This window comes from Prionailurus viverrinus, chromosome D1, assembly GCF_022837055.1.
Source record: "Prionailurus viverrinus isolate Anna chromosome D1, UM_Priviv_1.0, whole genome shotgun sequence".
In the NCBI taxonomy this organism is placed as follows: Eukaryota; Metazoa; Chordata; class Mammalia; order Carnivora; family Felidae; genus Prionailurus; species Prionailurus viverrinus.
Window position 1 is genome coordinate 12,370,739 of NC_062570.1, and position 19,557 is coordinate 12,390,295.

General features: G+C 41.4%; 1 protein-coding gene across 1 annotated transcript; it reads left to right on the forward strand.

The window, feature by feature from the left end:
- Positions 1–146: 146 nt before the first annotated feature.
- Positions 147–19,245, forward strand: LOC125176856 (nicotinamide N-methyltransferase). Its single transcript, XM_047878760.1, has 3 exons — positions 147–1,588; positions 2,407–2,614; positions 18,771–19,245. Exons 1-3 carry the CDS (start codon positions 1,435–1,437, stop codon positions 19,201–19,203), a joined length of 795 nt encoding a protein of 264 aa, XP_047734716.1. The 5' UTR covers positions 147–1,434; the 3' UTR covers positions 19,204–19,245.
- The last annotated feature ends 312 nt before the right edge of the window (positions 19,246–19,557 follow it).

Consider the following 19,557-nt stretch of genomic DNA (forward strand, 5'->3'; position numbering starts at 1 on the left):
CAATGTGTTTCCATTATTTTTTTTTAATGTTTATTTTTGAGAGAGAGTGAGAGAGACAGAGTGCAAGCAAGGGAGGGGCAGGGAGAGATGGGGACACAGAACCTGAAGCAGGCTCCAGGTTCTCAGCTGTCAGCACAGAGCCTGACGTGGGGCTTGAACTCATGAACCATGAGATCGCGACTTGAGTCGCGACTTGAGTCAGACGCTTAACTGACTGAGCCACACAGGTGCCCCAGTGTGTTTCCATTATATTCTATTAATAATTCCTTTCTTCCTTGAGCTTCTTTGAGTGAGTTTCTCTGCTTTGTAGCCAGATGGTCCCTTACTAAGTCATCACTCATGGAATATAGGGCACTCATTGAGATTGCATTTGCTGCAACATGATAAGAGTCAACTCATCAACCAGTGTTTTGAAACCTACTATGTAGATGTGATAGGCAGAGGACCACAAAGAGAACTGAACCATAGTCCTTGATCTAAAGGAGCTGGTAGCTTAGTGTATCATTCATGTAAAAAATTAGTTTTGGGAGAAGGATTGACACAGACAAAACCAGGAACAAATACATGACATGACAAAATCAAGGGCTTGGCTGGGTGAGAGAATTCTAAGGGCAATGCGAGCTTCAGAAAAGGAAATATAAGGCATTCTTATACATTTCATTTCACTTTGAAAGAACCATCAGGATTTCAATGGATTGAAATGAGTGGGAAGGCTTAGGGAGGAAGTAGTTGCCAGCTGCTGAAAACTGGTAGCTTTGGGACTCTGCAGATGTACAGGGAGGGGAGGGAGGGATGTGAGAGCATGAGGAGAGGATCACAGGATTGTGGCTTGCCTAGACATTGGAGGAAGCCTCATCCCATTTTTAAAATTACTTTTACCCTCTTTCCAAATTTCCTCTGAGATACCTTCTTTAGCCAACATTTCTTAGCCCTTAAAGACATTTCCTAATCCTCCTCTTTCCCCTCTTTGCTTTCTTTAAGACTGTTTAATTCAAACCATTCTTTGTGGCTCTTTTTTGGGAAAATCATTACAAGAAGAACTGATGGTGCTCTGGGGACATGACACACCTCTCTAGCCTTAGTGGTTCTTCTCTGAGTCAAATGATTTCCCCGATGAGCCCAGATGCTTTCTCCTGCAGTTGAACTTCACCCCTTGGCCGAGAATTGCATACAGCTCATGGCCCTCCCCTTCCCACACCCACTTCTCCTAGGTTCCCTTACCCAAAAATTTCATCACTTCCCAGAACAGCCAGAACATTCTTGGATGTTTCTGCCAGTTAGTGTTTAACCAAATAACAGTCTCTAAGGGGTAGGTTGGACTAACAGAAGGATTGAAGCCTGAGACTTAAAAAGACAACTTCTGCAGGGTGAGTCCCTGAGTCCTGGAGGAGAGGGAGAAAGAGAGAGCCAGAGTGGACACAGGAGCAAAACACAATGGAATCGACCTTCACCTCCAAGGACACTTATCTGAGACATTTTAACCCTCGGGATTACCTAGAAAAATATTACAACTTTGGGTCAAGACACTCTGCAGAAAATGAGATTCTTAGGCATCTTCTGAAAAATCTTTTCAAGATATTCTGCCTCGGTAAGTGTGTGTGTTATCCCTATGTCTCCCCACTGAAATGTGAGTCATATAAATAGAATCTCAGGGCACTGCTGGGTTGGTGTCTAGACATTGCAATGTGACAGCCCTTTTGGCATCACTCATTTATTTAACAAGGATGAAAACGAATGTTGATAGGGATAGCTTACCATTTACAAAGTGCTTTTTTATGTGTTGTCTCATTTGGTTGTGCCAAATGGAAACCAAAAGACAGGCGTTCTGTCCTTGATTCTACATCAATTCTCTAGGTGACCAGAGCCAGCCATTGAACCATGATGGGCCACTTAAGAAATGGAGATTCTAATACTTATTCTGTTCCTAACTCAAAGGAATGTTGCACATGTGCATGAGATAAAGACCTCCCAATACGTGAAGAATTGGATGCTTTTTAGAGAGAGACATGAAAAGTCAATTTTATTTTAATTGAACTTTCAACTCCCTTCTCCCCAAAACCAAAGTCAAAACCAAAAACAAAATTTTAACTTTCCCCAAGTATTTCTTAATAGTTTTTATATTCTCTGTGTAGCAGTCTATCTGGATTAAAGGTCTGTACATCAGATGTCAATCTTTTCTTCTCCTACACCTAAAAATATTCCAGCGACATGCTTCCAGCTTGGATTGGATAATGGAAAATGCAATCATGAAAAAAAAAAAAAAACCTTTGAGGGAAGAGGAGTGAGTAGAGAGATGGTCTGTCTTTGCTACTTTCTAGCACAGTCCCAGTGAAAACAGTGCATACCGGCTCTGTCCACTGTCATATGAGGCCTCATCCCCTTTCCTTGTTCCCTTCTCTAAACCAGATGGTGTGAAGGGGGACCTCCTGATCGACATTGGCTCTGGCCCTACCATCTACCAGCTCCTCTCTGCTTGTGAATCCTTCAAGGAGATCATTGTCACCGACTACACTGAGCAGAACCTGCAGGAGCTGCAGAAATGGCTAAAGAAGGAACCAGGGGCCTTTGACTGGTCCCCAGTGGTAACCTACGTGTGCGAGCTCGAAGGGAACAGGTAGAGAAACCAGGGTCTGCTTCCGGGCTTTCTGACGGTCCTTGAGTGACAGTTCAGTTTTCTGAACCAAGAATTATCTTTAGAGCCCAAGTTAAAAAGCAAAGGGAACAGGGAGAGGCCAAAGAGAAATCCAGATGGAGAAGAAGAGGTAGAGAGAACGAGATAGAGGGACGTGTGCATGTGCACGCGTGCCCACCAGAACAGCAGAAGGCACAGAAGAGAAATCAAGAAATGGCCACTGAACCAAGAGGAGACAAAATCTTCCCAGACCAGTGTGGGGGCAGAGCATGCAGGTCAGGTACCATGAGACAACGACATTTATCCAAGTTCAACAAAGAGGGGAAACTGTCTCCTCAACCAGCAGCTTTTGGGTGTTCCCCAGTGCCATCCTGCTGCTAACTACCCAAGTGCTTAGGGATCTGCTGTGAGGGTGGCTAATGCTGACACCACCAGAGACAACTAAAAGCTGCCTCGGTTTTTAAACTGGGATTAGCAGCATAAAGGAAGTATCTGAAAAGAATGTGTTCCTCTCCATCCACAAAAATCAGAGCTTTACATACTCACGACTAATGATCAACCTCTTAGCCGACTCTGTCTGCAAGTCAGTTTATGTGGACAAGTCTTATTTAAATGATTAATTTCTCTCCACATGAGAAATTGTCAATGGCTTACTAGCCAGAAGGGTGAGGTCTGCATTTCATTTTGTCTTTCCCTTGTCCTGATGTACCTCCGTCCTCTGGCAATGGTCCTGCAGTGGCTCAGCCCAGTTCCGCTGTCCCGCCCACCTGACTGTTTGCTGTTATAAGCATGTTGCTGAAGCCTCACAGGCTTCTTCGCAAACTGTCTAAAAAGACCACTTCAGTATTCCTCCCAGGATCCTACTAGACCTGTCCACTACTTCTTATATGCTCAGTTATCTTTACATTTCTTTTTTTCCTCCTGCTCTTACTGTATGTTTTTGTGCATTTCCCCTTGTCTTTCCACACCTTCTTGCCCATGATTTAATTTTTACATAACTCCCTTCCTTCCCCAATCCACTTCTTCCTGTATTTGCACCCCCACCCTTGCTCATGTACTGCACACTTTGTGTGTTGCACAGCACATCATCCTCTGTCCTTCCTGTTCTTGGCTTTTCATTCACAGTGGGAAAGCACATGTATTTTTAATTAACATATCCCATTCTTTGGTCAGGAAAGGGCTCTGATTTCCCAGCAAGACAATCTCCCTCAAGAAACAGATGCTAACACTTTTTGGTTCTTGGTTAAAGGAACTAGTGTTTGTTCATTCAGTGAACCCATATTGGGCATGTAGGATGTGCCACACAGTTCTAGCTACTGGGATAGACTGGTGGGCAAGATGGAGGAAGTCCTGTGTCTCCTAGACCTTATATCAGAGAAGGCAGGCACGTGTCAGATCACTTAGGGCTTTGAGGGCAGGCTAAAGATCCTGTACTTCAAGTGTGATGAGAAGGCATTAGAAGTGTAACCCGGAAAGTGATGTGACCCCATTTATATTTACAAAGATCTCTGGCTGTTGTGTGGAGAATGGCTGTGTTTAGAGGAGAATGAGAGATGCAGAAAGGAGACACTTTAATCCAGGTAAGAGATGATGATGACTTGGACTAATGGATTGGTTGGTGATGGAGAGAGGAAGATGATTTTAAGATGAATTTTTGAGACAGAATGGATAAGAATTGGTAATGATTGGTCATGGGGAATGATGAGAGGTAAGTATCAGGTATGACTCCGAAGTTTCTGAACTTGAGAAACAGGAGTGAAGTAATATTCTGGAATTCCAGGGATAAATTTAAAATCATGTGGTCTTAACATGTCCCCAGGGGTATGCCTACCTCCATACTCTTCCTCTGGAGTTATGGTCAACTCATGTTTCTATATGTGCGCTTAAATTTTCTTCCTCTTCACTCTACCAAATTTATTTATTCCTGAATCAGGCTCTCTTCTGAAACTAACTCTATAGTCTGCTTCTACTTCTTTAATCCTTTCATTTTTTTAATGCTGTGCTGAATTCAAGCTTAGTAGGAATATTCTATACTTTGTTTTCTTACATATTGTTACTACACTAACTGATAGTGTGGATTGTCGGATATAAGTTATCAAGGTGATTCACTGATTATACAATTCCTTAGACTATAGTGATATAAATGAACTGGGAGTTTTCTATTGTGTTTCCCAGTTAATGTTTCTGCTGCATGTAGAGTCACTAAACTTCCACTGGGTCTTTTATCCTTTTTACCAGGGAAAGTAAGTATTGAAATCAGAGGGTATAAATCCTCTAACTTATTTTTTAAAATTATTTTGGCAATTTTTGTATATATTTGTATAATATATATATTTAATTGAAGTATAATTAACATACAGTCTTATGTTAATTTCAGGTGCACAATATAGTGATTCAGTTACTTGGTGCTCATCATGATAAGCGTACTCTTAATCCCCCTCACCTTTTTCCCCTACCCCTCTCCCGCCACTGTCCTGACAACCACTAGTTTGTTCTCTGTATTTAAGAGTCTATTTCTTTCATTTGTCTTCTTTTTTCTTTGTTTTGTTTCTTAAGTTCCACATATGGTGGAATTTTAAAAATATGGAATTGTTATGGTATTTGTCTTTCTCTGTCTGACTTATTTCACCTAGCATTATACCTTCTGGGTCCATCCATGTTGTTGGAAATGGCAAGGTGATCTCATTTTTTATGGCTGAGTGATATTCTATTGGATACACACACACACACACACACACACACACACACACACCCCACATGTCATTACCTGTTCATCTATGGATGGATACTTGGGTTGCTTCTATTTCTTGGCTATTGTAAATAATGCTGCAATAAACATGGGGATGTGTACATCTTTTCAAATTAGTGTTTTTGTTTTCTTTGGATAAATACTCAGTAGTAGAATTAATGGATCCTATGGTGATTCTATTTTTAATTTTTTAGAGGTACCTCCATACTGTTTTCCACAGTGGCTACACCAACAATGCATGAGGGTTCCTTTTCTCCACATTCTCACCAATGCTTGTTATTACTTATATTTTTTATTTTAGCTGTTCTGACAGGTGTGAGGTGACATCTCGTTGTGGTTTTGATTTGCATTTCCCTGATGATGAGTGATGTTGAGCATCTTTTCATGTGTCTGTTGGCCATTTGTATATCTGCTTAGGAAAAATATCTATTCAGGTCCTCTGCCCATTTTAACTGGATTATTTTTTTCTTTGGTGTCAGGTTGTATAAGTTCTTTATACATTTTGGATATTAACCCCTTAACAGATATATCATTTGCAAATAACTTCTCCCATTCAGTAGTCTGCCTTGGTGTCTGGTTGAGGATTTCCTTTACTGTGCAAAAGCATTTTTAGTGCCATTACATTTTGATATAAATTTTAGAATAAACTTGTCAATCTCTTCCAAAAAGGCTGCTGAGATTTTGATTGTGATCTTTGAACTTACATTTCACTTTAGGAGAATGGACATAAGGAATCTGCAGTCCATAAACATGGTTTATCACTTTATTTATCTATTTTTGAGAGACAGAGTGAGACAGAGCACGAGTGGGGGAGGGGCAGCGGTGGGGGGAACACAGAATCTGAAGCAGGCTCCAGGCTCTGTAGGCTCTGAGCTGTCAGCACAGAGCCTGACACGGGGCTCAAACTCACAGACCATAAGATCATGACTTGAGCCGAAGTCGGCCGCCCAACCGAATGAGCCACACAGGCACCCCTATTTATTAGGACTTCTTTAGTTTCAGTAATGTTTTGTAGTTCTCATATTCTATATATATTTTGTTAAAAATTTCCTGTGTTTTGGGCACCTGTATAGCTCAGTCATTTGAGTGCCCAACTCTTAATTTCAGCTCAGGTCAAGATCTCATTTTTCCTGGGTTCCAGCCCCACGTTGGGTTCTGTGTTGACAGCGTGGAGCCCTCTTGGTTCTCTCTCTCTACACCTCCCCAGCTTGCATGCACATGCTCTCTCCTCTCTCTCTTTCAAAATAAATAACTCAGCATTAAAAAAAATCTTGTTTTATGTTTTTTTAATGTTATTGTTAATTTGCCAGTATATACTTTGCTTAATTGAACACTATTGTGTCTTAAATACTTGCACTAAAAAGTGCACTGCAAGGCCAGAGAATTTTACAATCATTTTTTCTTTACAATACGTTCTGTAGTATGTTTGCCTTCTTTATGAAGTGAATTATCAATTCACTGATTAATGTCCCCTTACGCATTTCTGTAGATGCAAAAATTACGATTTTGTGATTACAGTAATTAAATGATATTCCTTGTGAAAAAAATATAAAATATAAAAATTTCCTAGTATATTGAAGTACAATTGCATTTTATATACTGACCTTGTGTCCTGCAGTCCTGCTGACTTCATTAATTAAGTTTAGTCTTTTCTGTGTATACTCTTATATCATCTGCAAATAAAAATAGTTTGACTTCTTTTCCAGCTCTATGCCTTTTATTTATTTTTCTGGTCTACTACACTGGCTAGGACTTCCAAAACAATATTGAATAGAAAGGTTGGAAGTCGACCTATGTACCTTTTTGCATATCATAAGGAAAAATGTCCAATTTTAGTGTCCACATTAAGTATAATATTAGATTTTTCAGATATTCTTTATCTGACTAAATTTCTTTACATTTTAATTTCTTGGGAGTTTTAACTCAAATGTTGAACTTTGTCAATTTTTTTCGGAATTCATTGAGATGGCCATATGACTTTTCTTCTTTATGCCGAAAATGTGAATTATACTGGAAGATTTTTGACTGTTTAAATCTAACTGGAATACACACATTGGTCATGAGGTAGTATCTTTTTTAGGTATGACTGGATGTGATTTGCTAATATTTTGGTAGGGATTTTTGCATCTACAAATATGATCGATATTGAGCCATAATATTCTTTTCTAGAAATATGCCTGGCAGATTTTGATATCAGCATGATGCTGGATTCATGTAAGTTGAGGATATTTCTTCCTCCTCTATTTTTTGAAGGAGTTTGTGTATAATTACTATTATTACTTCCTTAAATGATTGATAGAATTCACTAGCAAAGCTACCTGTACCTGAAGGGTTGTTTCATGTGTATGATGTTTTTAAAATTAACAATAATGTTTTTCACTGGCTATTTGGATTTTCCATTTCTTCTTTGTCTGTTTTGATAAATAGTATCTTTCAAGGAATTTATCCTATTCATCTTGGTTGTCAATTTTATTGTCATAAGTGTTTTTTTTTAATTTTTTTTTAACGTTTATTTATTTTTGAGACAGAGAGAGACAGAGCATGAACAGGGGAGGGTCAGAGAGAGAGGGAGACACAGAAACTGAAGCAGGCTCCAGGCTCCGAGCGGTCAGCACAGAGCCCGTCGCGGGGCTCGAACTCACGGACCGCGAGATCATGACCTGAACCAAAGTCGGCCGCTCAACCGACTGAGCCACCCAGGCGCCCCTTGTCATAAGTTTTTTAACAATATGTCTTTATTACTCTTAAAATTTTCTTGATGTTTATTTTTGAGAGAGAGAGAGAGAGAGGATGTTTTTGAGACACACACACACACACACACACACACACACACACACAGAGTGCAAGTGGGGGAGGGGCACAGAGAGAGGGAGACACAAAATGTGAAGCAGGCTCCAGGCTCTGAGCTATCAGCACAAAGCCCAACACAAGGCTTGAAGTCACCAACCAGTGAGATCATGACCTGAGCCTAAATTGAGGTGTTAAACCAGCCAAGAGCCCGTCTTTATTACTCTTTTAATGTCTGTAGGATCTACCATGATCTTCCTTCTTTCATTCTTGATATTGGCAATTTGTCTTTTAAAAAATACCTTGATCAATCTTGCTAGAGATTGATTGATGTTATTAATCTTTTCAAAGAACCAACTTTTGGTTTTGTTGATTTTTTTCTATTGTCCTTCCATTTTCAGTCGTGTTGATTTCTTCTCTTTTTTTCCCTTATTTTCTCTCTTCCATTTACTTTAGTTTTTATATACTCCTCTTTTTCCTGCTTCTTAAGATAGAAGCTTAGATCACTGATTTCACATATTTCTTTCTTCTAACGTAGCCATTTAAAGCTCTAAATTTCCTTCAGGATTGTTCTAGTTGCTGCTCATGATTTGTGATATGTCATATTTTTATTATTATCCACTTTGGCATATTTTCTGATTTCCTTTGTGATTTCTTCTTTGACCATGAGTTATTTAGAATTGTGTTGCTTAATTTCCAAAAATTTCAAGATTTTCTAGATATTGTTATTGGCTTCTACTTAAATTTTGTTGTAGTCAGGGATTTATTTTATGGTCAGCATGGGGTCTATTTTGGTGAATAATCTATGTGCTTTCTACACTAAAAAGAATGTATATCATCCTGTTGTAAGTTACAGTTTCATAAATATCAATGAGGTCAGGTAGATCAATAGTATTTTTCAGATTTTTCTACAGGATTTTTTGTTTATCAATTACTGAGAGAAAGGTATTAAAAATCTCAAACTATGATTGTGGGTTTATCTCTTGTTCCCCATCATTATGGTAACATTTCCTTCACATAGCTTGAAGTTTTGTACTCTATCTGCATATATTTTTAGGATTGTTATTTCTTCATGATTTATTGATCATTTTGTCATTAAGAAATATCTCCCTTTACTGTCAGTAATACACTTTGTCTTGAAGTCTACTCTGATATTAATATGACCACATTAGCCTTCTTATGCTTGGTGTTTGCATGGAGTGTTAGCCTCTAAGAGGGTCCCCAGTAATCTTCACCTCAAATATTCATCTCTTCTTTAATTGCTTTCCCTTGGGTGTCCATCGGATTTAGTGACTAGATGCTTACAAGTATAATCTAACAGAGTATTGGCATATCAATTCTGAGAGATTAGGTTACCAAAAGACCATGGCTTCCTTATTGGGTGTTCCCTCTCACTCGCTTGTCTGGAGGGAGTTGGAAGCAAATTTTCCCCCAGTCAAACCTTCAGGTGAGACTGAAGACATAGCCAACACTCTGCCTCATAAGGTACTCAGCTAATTGGTACCAAGATATCCGACCCACAGAAACTGTGAGATAAATGTTTGTCTTTTTAAATTGCTATGTTTTGGGGTAATTTATAATGCAGCAATAGATAACTAATAGACATGGTATGTCTTTTCCACCCTTTTATTTTCAATCTGTCTGTGTTTTTATACTTAAAATGTTTTTCTTGCCAGTAGTATGTAGTAGGCCCTGCTTTTCAACCCAGTGTGATGATTTCTGTCCTTTAGCTGGATTCTTTATTTCACTTACATTTAAGGTAATTACTGGTATTGTATGGTTGAGTCTCAGTCAAACATCCTGGTATGTATTTTTTATTTGTCCCATCTGTTTTGTTATTCATTTGTGCCTTTGTTCCTGCTTCTCCTTGGTGAATGGAATAATGTTTGGTATTCCAGTTAGTATAAATATGAACATTTTTAGTATTCCTTTTTATCTTCTATTATTGGCTTTTTTTCTGTTGACCTGTTTTGTGTTTTGTGTGAGTGTATGCGTGTGTGTGCATGTGTAATTTTTCCAGAAATTACAGTACATATTTTTTAATTTTTTATAAAACTTTTTAATGTTTGTTTATTTTTTTTTTAAATTTTTTTTTCAACGTTTATTTATTTTTGGGACAGAGAGAGACAGAGCATGAACCGGGGAGGGGCAGAGAGAGAGGGAGACACAGAATCGGAAACAGGCTCCAGGCTCTGAGCCATCAGCCCAGAGCCCGACGTGGGGCTCGAACTCCCGGACCGCGAGATCGTGACCTGGCTGAAGTCGGACACTTAACCGACTGCGCCACCCAGGCGCCCCTATGTTTGTTTATTTTTGAGACAGAGAGACAGAGCACAAGCAGCGGAGGGGCAGAGAGAGAGGGAGACACAGAATCGGAAGCAGGCTCCAGGCTCTGAGCTGTCATCACAGAGTCCCACACGGGGCTCGAACTCACTAACCAGTGAGATCATGACCTGAGCTGAAACTAGACGCTTAATCGACTGAGCCACCCAGGCGCCCCTATATTTTTAACATTTTACCTCACGAGCCATGTAAGACATTACCACAGTGTAATTCCTACATCCACTCTTGGTCCTGCACTAGTCCTAGATTTTACTTTATTTCTAGGATAATACTATGATATTTTGTTACTATTTTTGCTTTAAAAAGTCAGTAGTGCTTTTATTTATTTTATTTTATTTTATTTTATTTTATTTTACTCTTTATTGTGGTTAAACACATACCATAAAATTTAGCATCTGAACTATTTTTTAAATGTTTATTTATTATTTTTGACAGAGAGAGAGAGGGAGAGAGGGAGAGACAGAGAGATAACACAGGCTTGTGAGCAGAGGAGACGTAGAGAGAGAGGGAGACAGAGGATCCAAAGTGGGCCCTGCACTGACAACAGAGAGCCCTGTGCGGGGCTCAAACTCACGAACCACAAGATCATGACCTGAGCCAAAGTCGGATGCTTAGGTGACTAAGTCACCCAGGCACCCCTGAACTATTTTTAAGTAGACAGTTCAGTAGTTTAAGTATATGCACACTAGTCAGTAGTATTTTAAACAAACGTATAGAAAGTCTTTGATGTTTATCCACTTATCTGTCTGCATAGCCTTCCTCATTTCTTTCTTTTTTTTTTTTTTTAATTTTTTTTCAACGTTTTTATTTTATTTTTTTTGGGACAGAGAGAGACAGAGCATGAACGGGGGAGGGGCAGAGAGAGAGAGGGAGACACAGAATCGGAAACAGGCTCCAGGCTCTGAGCCATCAGTCCAGAGCCTGACGCGGGGCTCGAACTCACGGACCGCGAGATCGTGACCTGGCTGAAGTCGGACGCTTAACCGACTGCGCCACCCAGGCGCCCCAATTTCTTTCTACAGATCTAGGCTTCTATCTGGCATCATTTCCCTTCACCTGAAGAACTTTTTTTTAGTATCTCTTAAAATGCAGGTCTTCTGGAAACAAATTCAGCTTCTTAAGGCCAGGTAAGAATCAGTAATTTTTTTTTGTTCCTCATTATATGAGGAATTTAACATTTTTTGATACCCAAAGTCCTTCTGGCATCTATCTCCCCAGTGTTTGTTGTTAAAATTGGCGATTTTAAATCCCAATATAGTAATTTAAAGCATTATTTTATTTTTAAAAAAATTTTTTTAATGTTTATTTTTGAGAGAGAGAAAGCGAGAGAGAGCAGGGGAGGGGCAGAGCGAGAGGGAGACACAGAATCCAAAGCAGGCTCCAGGCTCCGAGCTGTCAGCACAGAGCAATGTAGGGATTGAACCCATGAGCCATGAGATCATGACCTCCGCCAACGTCAGATGCTTAACCAACTGAGCCACCCAGGCGCCCCTAAAGTCTTATTTTCATATTTCCTTCAAGGATCAATTTGGATATTTGCTATCAGTCTGTAATCATATTTGCAGTTATATGAACATTTAGTTTTATTTTATGTTCATTTAATGTGATTTTTCTAGTTTTTAAGTTTTTAATTCTGATGCATCTTTTAGTCTGTAGAATAGGTCTTCAAATAGTGTTTTCGAGAAGAACACGTAAGTGACATTTTCTAAGTCTGTGTGTGTCGGGAATATATTTGTGTAGCCTTTATAAGTGAACAACAACGCAAACTGTTTAATGTTGCTAAATATTTCCCTATTTTTTCCTGGCAAGAAGCTGAGAGAGACTACTTTCAAATGCCATTTTAATCCTAGAAACTCCTTACTTAGAATTTTATGCTAGCGATAGTCTTCAAACTAAAGATACATTCTTCAAAATAAATGTAATTTCCAACTTCTTTTTTTTTTTTCTATCGACTTTGTGATTCCACAGAATGAACTGGTACTAACTAGAAAAAAAAAAACAACTAACCCATAGCTCTGAGGATTTGGACAATATTTCCAAATTATTCAATAAATACGGAATTTCCCAGGATTTATAGAATTTCAGGGAAAGTTTATAAAAGAGTTTTCAGTCAGTCAGACAATACACCTTTCCGAAGTCCAAATCATATGTCAAGAAGGCTTTTAAAACTTTCTTCTCAATTTCCCTAGCTATCATAAGCCTTTCCATCTCATTCAGAAGTGAACCCTTAAAATCTAGCAGGATACTAAAAGCATTGCTTATCTCCTGCCAGAATCGTCAGCTCCTAACAATTGGCTCTTGAGAAAGTGTCCCTTCCCAGTCGCTGTTAGAGGAAGGAACTATATTTTTGGCAGGAAAATTCTGCATTCTTGCTCTTATCCTTGTGCCAGATCCTGTGGCTTCAACTATTTTGAGAATGATAGCGATCCCATTCAACGTATGTCTTTCTTGCATCTTCAAGTACCTCTATCAGCTCACAACCTATTTCCTTTGAGATTATTTCCTCTTTATCTGAAGCTGTTTCTTGTGCTGAGTGCTGCCGAAGACAATTTGAGCTGTCTCCTGGTCCTCTGCCTTTGGAGTGTGACTCATACTTTTAGAATACCTCTGCTCTTTAAAACCTTCGGAAAAGTTGTAAGCCATCGGTACCAAATTCTGACTTCGCATTATTGACTCTTCGCAGGTCAGAGAGTCAAATGCTAAGGTAGAAATGACTACTCAAGCCTGTTTCACCTTAAAAGATCTTAAAAAAACGGCATGGATTAACCCCTGGCCCCTACAGCTTGGAGCACATTGCCTGCCTTGTGGTCCTCAGGCTAAGCAGTTTCCATAGTGCCTGGGAGCCTAGTAGGAATGCAGGCTCTCAGGCCTGGCTCCCTCCCTACAGAACCAGAATCTGCATTTTAATAAGATCTGCAGGGGGTTGTATGCATTTTACAGTTTGAGAAATACTGGCATCTATATTTTCATGTCTTGTAAAAGATTGATGTTCCTTCTCAGAATCGGCATCTCCACGGTCATGGTGATCGTTTCAGCGATCCCTAGGAAAAGTTTCTCCCTTTTAAAAGCATCCCTTTCTCTTAGATGTTCTCCCTGCATTCTTCCCCTGGGAAAATGAACAGGGAAGACTGAGGAAATGTCACCTGGCCATTTCCTTCAAACTGTAAACATTTATACTCATGTGTCTGAAAGTGCCCAAAATAGAGCTACAGTCTTCCCAGGTTTGCTCCGCTTCTGCATGCTTCCCGCCCTGGGTGTTGCCATCATATAATTAATTAAAGAAGCCAGGAGCCTGGAAGCCATTCTTGCCTTCTTCCTCTCAGTCATGGTCTATGATCAGCACCAAGTTCTGTCCATTTTGTTTTTTTCAGTAGGTCTCACGCCCAGTGCGGGGCCCAGCAAGGCTTGAACTCAGACCCTGAGATTAAGACCTGAGTTGAGGTCAAGATTTGGACGCTCAACCGACTGAGCCACCCCAGTGCCCCAAATTCTGTCCATTTTCCTTCTGAGTTTCTCTCAAACGAGTGTATATTTTCCAATATTTTCTCTCCAGGCTATTTTCCTGGTCCAAGACACCATCCTCTCCTTCCTAAGTGGCCTTCCACCTCCACTCTCGTCCCAAAGTGATCACCCTCAAATGTAGATCTGGTGGCACAATTTCGTAACTTCCCACAGCTTTTAGGGTAAAAAGCAAAGTTCTTAACCTGGTCCCCAAAACCTCGTCTCGTCTGGCACCTGCTAAACCCCGTTGCCTCACTTCCTACCACGCTGTGCTTTGTTTTCTGAGGCCAGCCTCATCAGCCTTCTTTCCATATTTCCTCCCACCATCTGGCCTTTGCACATGCTGTTGCCCCTGGCTGGAACATCTCCCCTTTCCTACTCCCCTTGGCCTGGTGAAGTCTTATTTATTTACCTCCTGCACCTCTGCTTACCTGACTCCATTTTGGAGGAGATTTCCTTGATACTCCAGACCAAGTCAAGCTCCCAACATTCCTCTGTCGGCCCTCCGCTCCCTAGTATTAATGTGTCATTTTTGTGGATAAGCATTGAATAAGTTCTTTCTCCCCACCGCCCCTCTGCCCCAGCCTGGGATCCCCAAGAGGATAGGATCCATTTCTCATTTGTTCTATCTTGGGTCCCCATCGCCCGCCCCTTTCCTGTCACATCAAAGAGGTTATAAAAAACAAAAAAGTCAAACAAATGACTGCATGTATTTTGTTTTCCAGCCTCTCCCTCCTGAAATGTCTGTCTTTCACCTGAGTCAGCGATTGCCTGTACCAGAGGCTTACCAATGATTATTCCTGGCTCACACAATTCTTATATTGATATCCAAGTGTGTGAAGCTTTTTATATCCTTTATACATTCTGCTGGTTCTCCCTCAGGAGGGCCTGCTGGAACCTCTGGGTATGGGGCTTGGGGGAGGCAGTGAGTGTCATCGAAAGATCTCATCCCGGGGCTTTGGTCCGCCACCTGCCTTGCAGAGATGGGGCAGGAGGAACCTCTGTAAACCTCGAGGTAATTTCTTGGAGTGCAGGAATACATTCTCACAAAGCGCTCTTCCCAGGAGTCCTACTCTTTATCCCCTCTCTCCCTAGCTTCTGTGGATCGCATATTTACAGAAGAAACAGCTGCCCTTTTTTGCATAGTGATTCATTTGAAAGGGTAGATCTTTGGAACTACAGAAATGGCCACACTGCTGTTAGCTCCCTGTAGAACTGCCTAACACTTTTCTGGTGTGTGTTTATTCCTTACCCCTGGAGCTGGACGTGAAGCTGAGCGGTAATTGCCTGTGTCTCCAGGCGAGTCCATTTCCCTGGTGCCGAGAAGCCCTGAGATGTAATCTGTACACGGCTACCTTGGCAGCCAAGTTCACCGTGTTTGCTCGATGCCCAAGGACGAGCAGGTCTCCACAACAGTGGGCGTTTCCAGCCAACTTGCCTCTCAAATTGGCACATTCTCCATGAGCTTTCTAGACTTCACAGTGTATCTTCCAGTTTGGGAACAATTTCCATCGTAAATTGACTGGCAGGTACTCATTCTGTGGTAACTTGTATCTTTCAAATAGCTTCATAGACAACAGGGCCCAGAGGTCCACCTGCTTCTGACATAATCACGTAAACACACATGCCCGTGGTGTTCCGAATATGAAGGATCATCTCTAAACACATTCAAACCTGCCACGTTGCCACTTCTTCAGCTTTTTGTATACACCCAGGCTATCCATATGTGCAGATAGGTTTGAATGTTTCTCTTCTAGATTCATTTTACCTAGTCAAATCTGTGTTTCACACAGACTTCCATAAGGTTGAATTGTTATCTTTTCTTCTTAAAAAGTTCGGCCACACCACCCCCGTTCTATCAGGCTGAATGGCAGCTTTGTAATGGATTTCCCTGCTTTTAGAATGACTGACCTTCCCCGTTTGCCTGGACTGAGAAGGGTTCCCGGGACATGGGATCTTCAGTGGGAAAACAGGGAAAGTCCAGACCAACAGGGACAAACTGGTTACCCTACTACCATTTCTACCCTTGATAGGGGAGTAGGTAGACCCAACCAGAGGTAATTATTCCCTGTGTAGACCAGCTTATTGTCTGGCAGGACTTCCCTCAAACCAATACCTTGCTATGTTACTTCTCTCTCTCTCTTTAGCATAACAGCTTTTCTGAGATAAAAGTGGCATAAGACCCACCCATCTAAAGTATGATAGTTCTTAGTATCTTCACGTAGTTGTGCAATCTTTACGCCAGTTTTAGAACATTGTCATCACTCCCCAAACAAACCCTGTACCTACTGGCAGTCATTCTCACGTCTTGGATCCTCTCAATTGCTGGAAACCACTGGTCCGCTTTTGGTCTCTAGAGCTTTGCCTTTTCTGGACATTTCATGTAAATGGAATCACACAATAGGTGGCCTTTTGTGTCTGGTTTCTTTCACTTAGTGTAATGTTTTCCAGGTTCTCCCACGTTGTAGCATGAATCAGCACTTCATTCCTTTTTACGACTGAGTATTATTCTACTGCGTGGGTATGCCACAATTAATCCCTTCGTAAGTTGATGGGCTTTTAGGTTGTCTCCACCTTTTGGCTGTTACGAACAAAGTGATGCTGAAAAACCTTCACAAAATAATACTATATTGAATTACTACTATCAGGGATTTTGTTTTCTGGTTTATTCTCCATTATTTTTTCAAATGTTTGCTGATGAATTTTAATTTTTTAAATTTTATTTATTTTTGAGAGACAGAGCATGAGCGGGGGAGGGGCAGAGAGAGAGGGAGACACAGAATCCAAAGCAGGCCCCAGGCTCTGAGCTGTCAGCACAGAGCCGATGTGGGGCTCGAACTCATGAGCCAGGAGATTATGATGTGAGCCAAAGTCAGATGCTTAGCCAACTGATCCACCCAGGTGCCCTGTATTTATTGATTAACTTTATGATACATGAATGAATGACAAATTGCAGTTTGAAAAATATTGGTGTAATTGACTTCATCTGGCCCCAACTCCCATTTTCAGTCATTTATTTTACATTTGTTTTTTTAAAACCTCTGTGATGTGGCAGGAAAGAGGCAGGCAATGGGGATCCAAGATGGAACGAATGAGAAACGGATCCTATCCTCTTGGGGATTCCAGTACAGGGCGGAAGGGGGTGGGGAGAAAGAATTAATCCAATGATCATCCACAACGCTCTGTGTTCATCTTTTGAGGAACTTCCAGAACTTTCTCCAAAGTAGCTGGACCATTTTGCATTCTCACCAGCTGTGTGTGGAGGTTCCTGTTTCCCCACATCCTTGTCAGCACTTGTTATCTTCTGTTTTTTTTAGTACAGCTGTCTTAGTGGATGGGAAGTGCTATCTCATGGTTTGATGTGCGTTTTTCTGATGGCCAAAAATGTTGAGAATTTTTTTCATAGGCTTATTGCTAAACTTAGGAAAATTATGACATACAGGATGTCTATAAATAGCTGAGTATATGCATGGGGCTTAGGATTTTAACTAAATATTTAAATAGGAGGTCCACAACCAATTGATATTATCTCAGATCTTTCCATGTGGAGGTAAATCTTCAAGTTTAATTTGAACCACTGACTTCCTTGTGACCCGAAGTGGTCCCGAAGTACGTCCCCCTCTCACCTGCTCTGATGTTGGGCCTTCCTCTGTGGTCTCCGTCAAGAAGAGGCTGTCTTCTCCTGCAGCAAATGGACTGTGTGTTTCCTGAATGTAAGGCTAGATTTGCACCCCTGGGGCTCTGTTGATTAATTTCCTCAAAGCACTAGATACCCACTCATCGCTCCTATTATTTGGGCTCTGTGGCCTTCTGGGCACTTTAAACGCTCATTCTTGCTTTTCTCTTACCCCTCTGATTTTCTGCTACTTCTTTCTCCTTTTCTTTTTTCTCCAGTTTCTCCTGTGCACTCTACATGTTTATTTAATTTGGATCCTCTGTCCGCCTGTTCCTTCCTGCCTCCCCTAACAAATTCCGAAAGGATCCCAGACACTCTATTTCATCTCCAGCTCTCACCTTCTCTGCCTCTTTCGTGAACTAGTTTTCTCTCCAGAAACCCCACTGATTTTGCAGAAAAGAAAAGTATTCTGAGCAAAGCTACCAAGAAAATGAGCCCCTTCATAAAACACACTCTCTGCATTATGTTTTGTGGCTGGAGAATGGCAACCAGAGGTTCTTTTCTTTCTAGAGGGGCCCTGGCCGCCGTTGTTTGGTGCTTATCAACAGTTTCTCTAAATGTCTGTGGATGACCCCACGCCCCAGCCTGATCAGCAGCTACGCAGAAATACCGTTTCCACATTTTAAAGCCATTAATACCTGATATGTATCGGTCGAATGACCACCATGTTGCAGTTTGGCAGAAGAGGCCAGTGTAATAATGAATACACAAACAGATAAATAAGTAATAATAATAATAATAACAATAACAGTAATAAATGAGCCAGGCACTATCCTAAGCAGTGGAGGAAGAATAATTTCTTGGAGACAGTCCATGGTCGAAGCAGGCAGCTAGGTACTTCTGTTATCATTTCCATATTATTACTCACGTTATAAAGAGATTTAATCCAGCACAGGGTAACGTAGTCACATTAATATGCCAAAACATCCTTCATTTTTCTTCTTCCTCCATTTTCCCATCAGGGATGGCCCCAAGGATATAACATTTGGGACAATACTGCCATTTTCAGCCCTGATTGCAGAGATCCGGGGTTATCATGAGTATAGGGTAGCAAGTGGTATCTGTTGGTTTGTGTATTTCAGAATCAAGGAGCTGGAGAAAGAGGAGAAGTTGAGGCGTGTGGTCACACAGGTGCTCAAGTGCGACGTGACCCAGAGCCGGCCACTGGGCAGCGTCCCCCTGCCCCTAGCCGACTGCCTGCTCAGCACGCTGTGCCTGGATGCCGCCTGCCCAGACCTCCCTGCCTACTGCACAGCCCTCCGGAACCTCAGCAGTCTGCTAAAGCCGGGGGGCTTCCTGGTGGTGGTGGATGCCCTGAAGAGCAGCTACTACATGATCGGCGAGCAGAAGTTCTCCAGCCTCTGCCTGGGCCGGGAGGCAATAGAAGCTGCCGTGAGAGAGGCTGGCTTCTCAGTTGAGCAGTTTGAGGTGATCTCTCGAAGGTATTCTTCCACCATGTGCGACAACGAAGGGCTTTTCTCTCTGGTGGGGCGGAAGCTGAGCAAATCTGTATGACTCCCGTGATTGAAAATAAAGCAGTTAACTTCTTGGTTCTAACTGCCTGGTCACTGTGCTGAGCTGAATCTAACGGCAGGGGCTCTCCGGCTCATGTAGGATGGGATGGACACAGTCAGTCAGTGGAGGAACAACTCGTTGACCACCTACTCTGTGCTTCCTTTGTGTGTCCGAAGACGAGCAACCAGCACACCCAGTCTTCACTGCCCATGATTAGAAAAGAAGACCTCATTTTCCTTAAGCATCCTAGTCATGGCGGCCCACACTCAACACACGCCAACAGAGCAGTGTCTGCGGTGATTGGCTTTCTTTCCTAGGGCTCCACTGCTTCCTTCTCTCTCAGGAACATGCTTC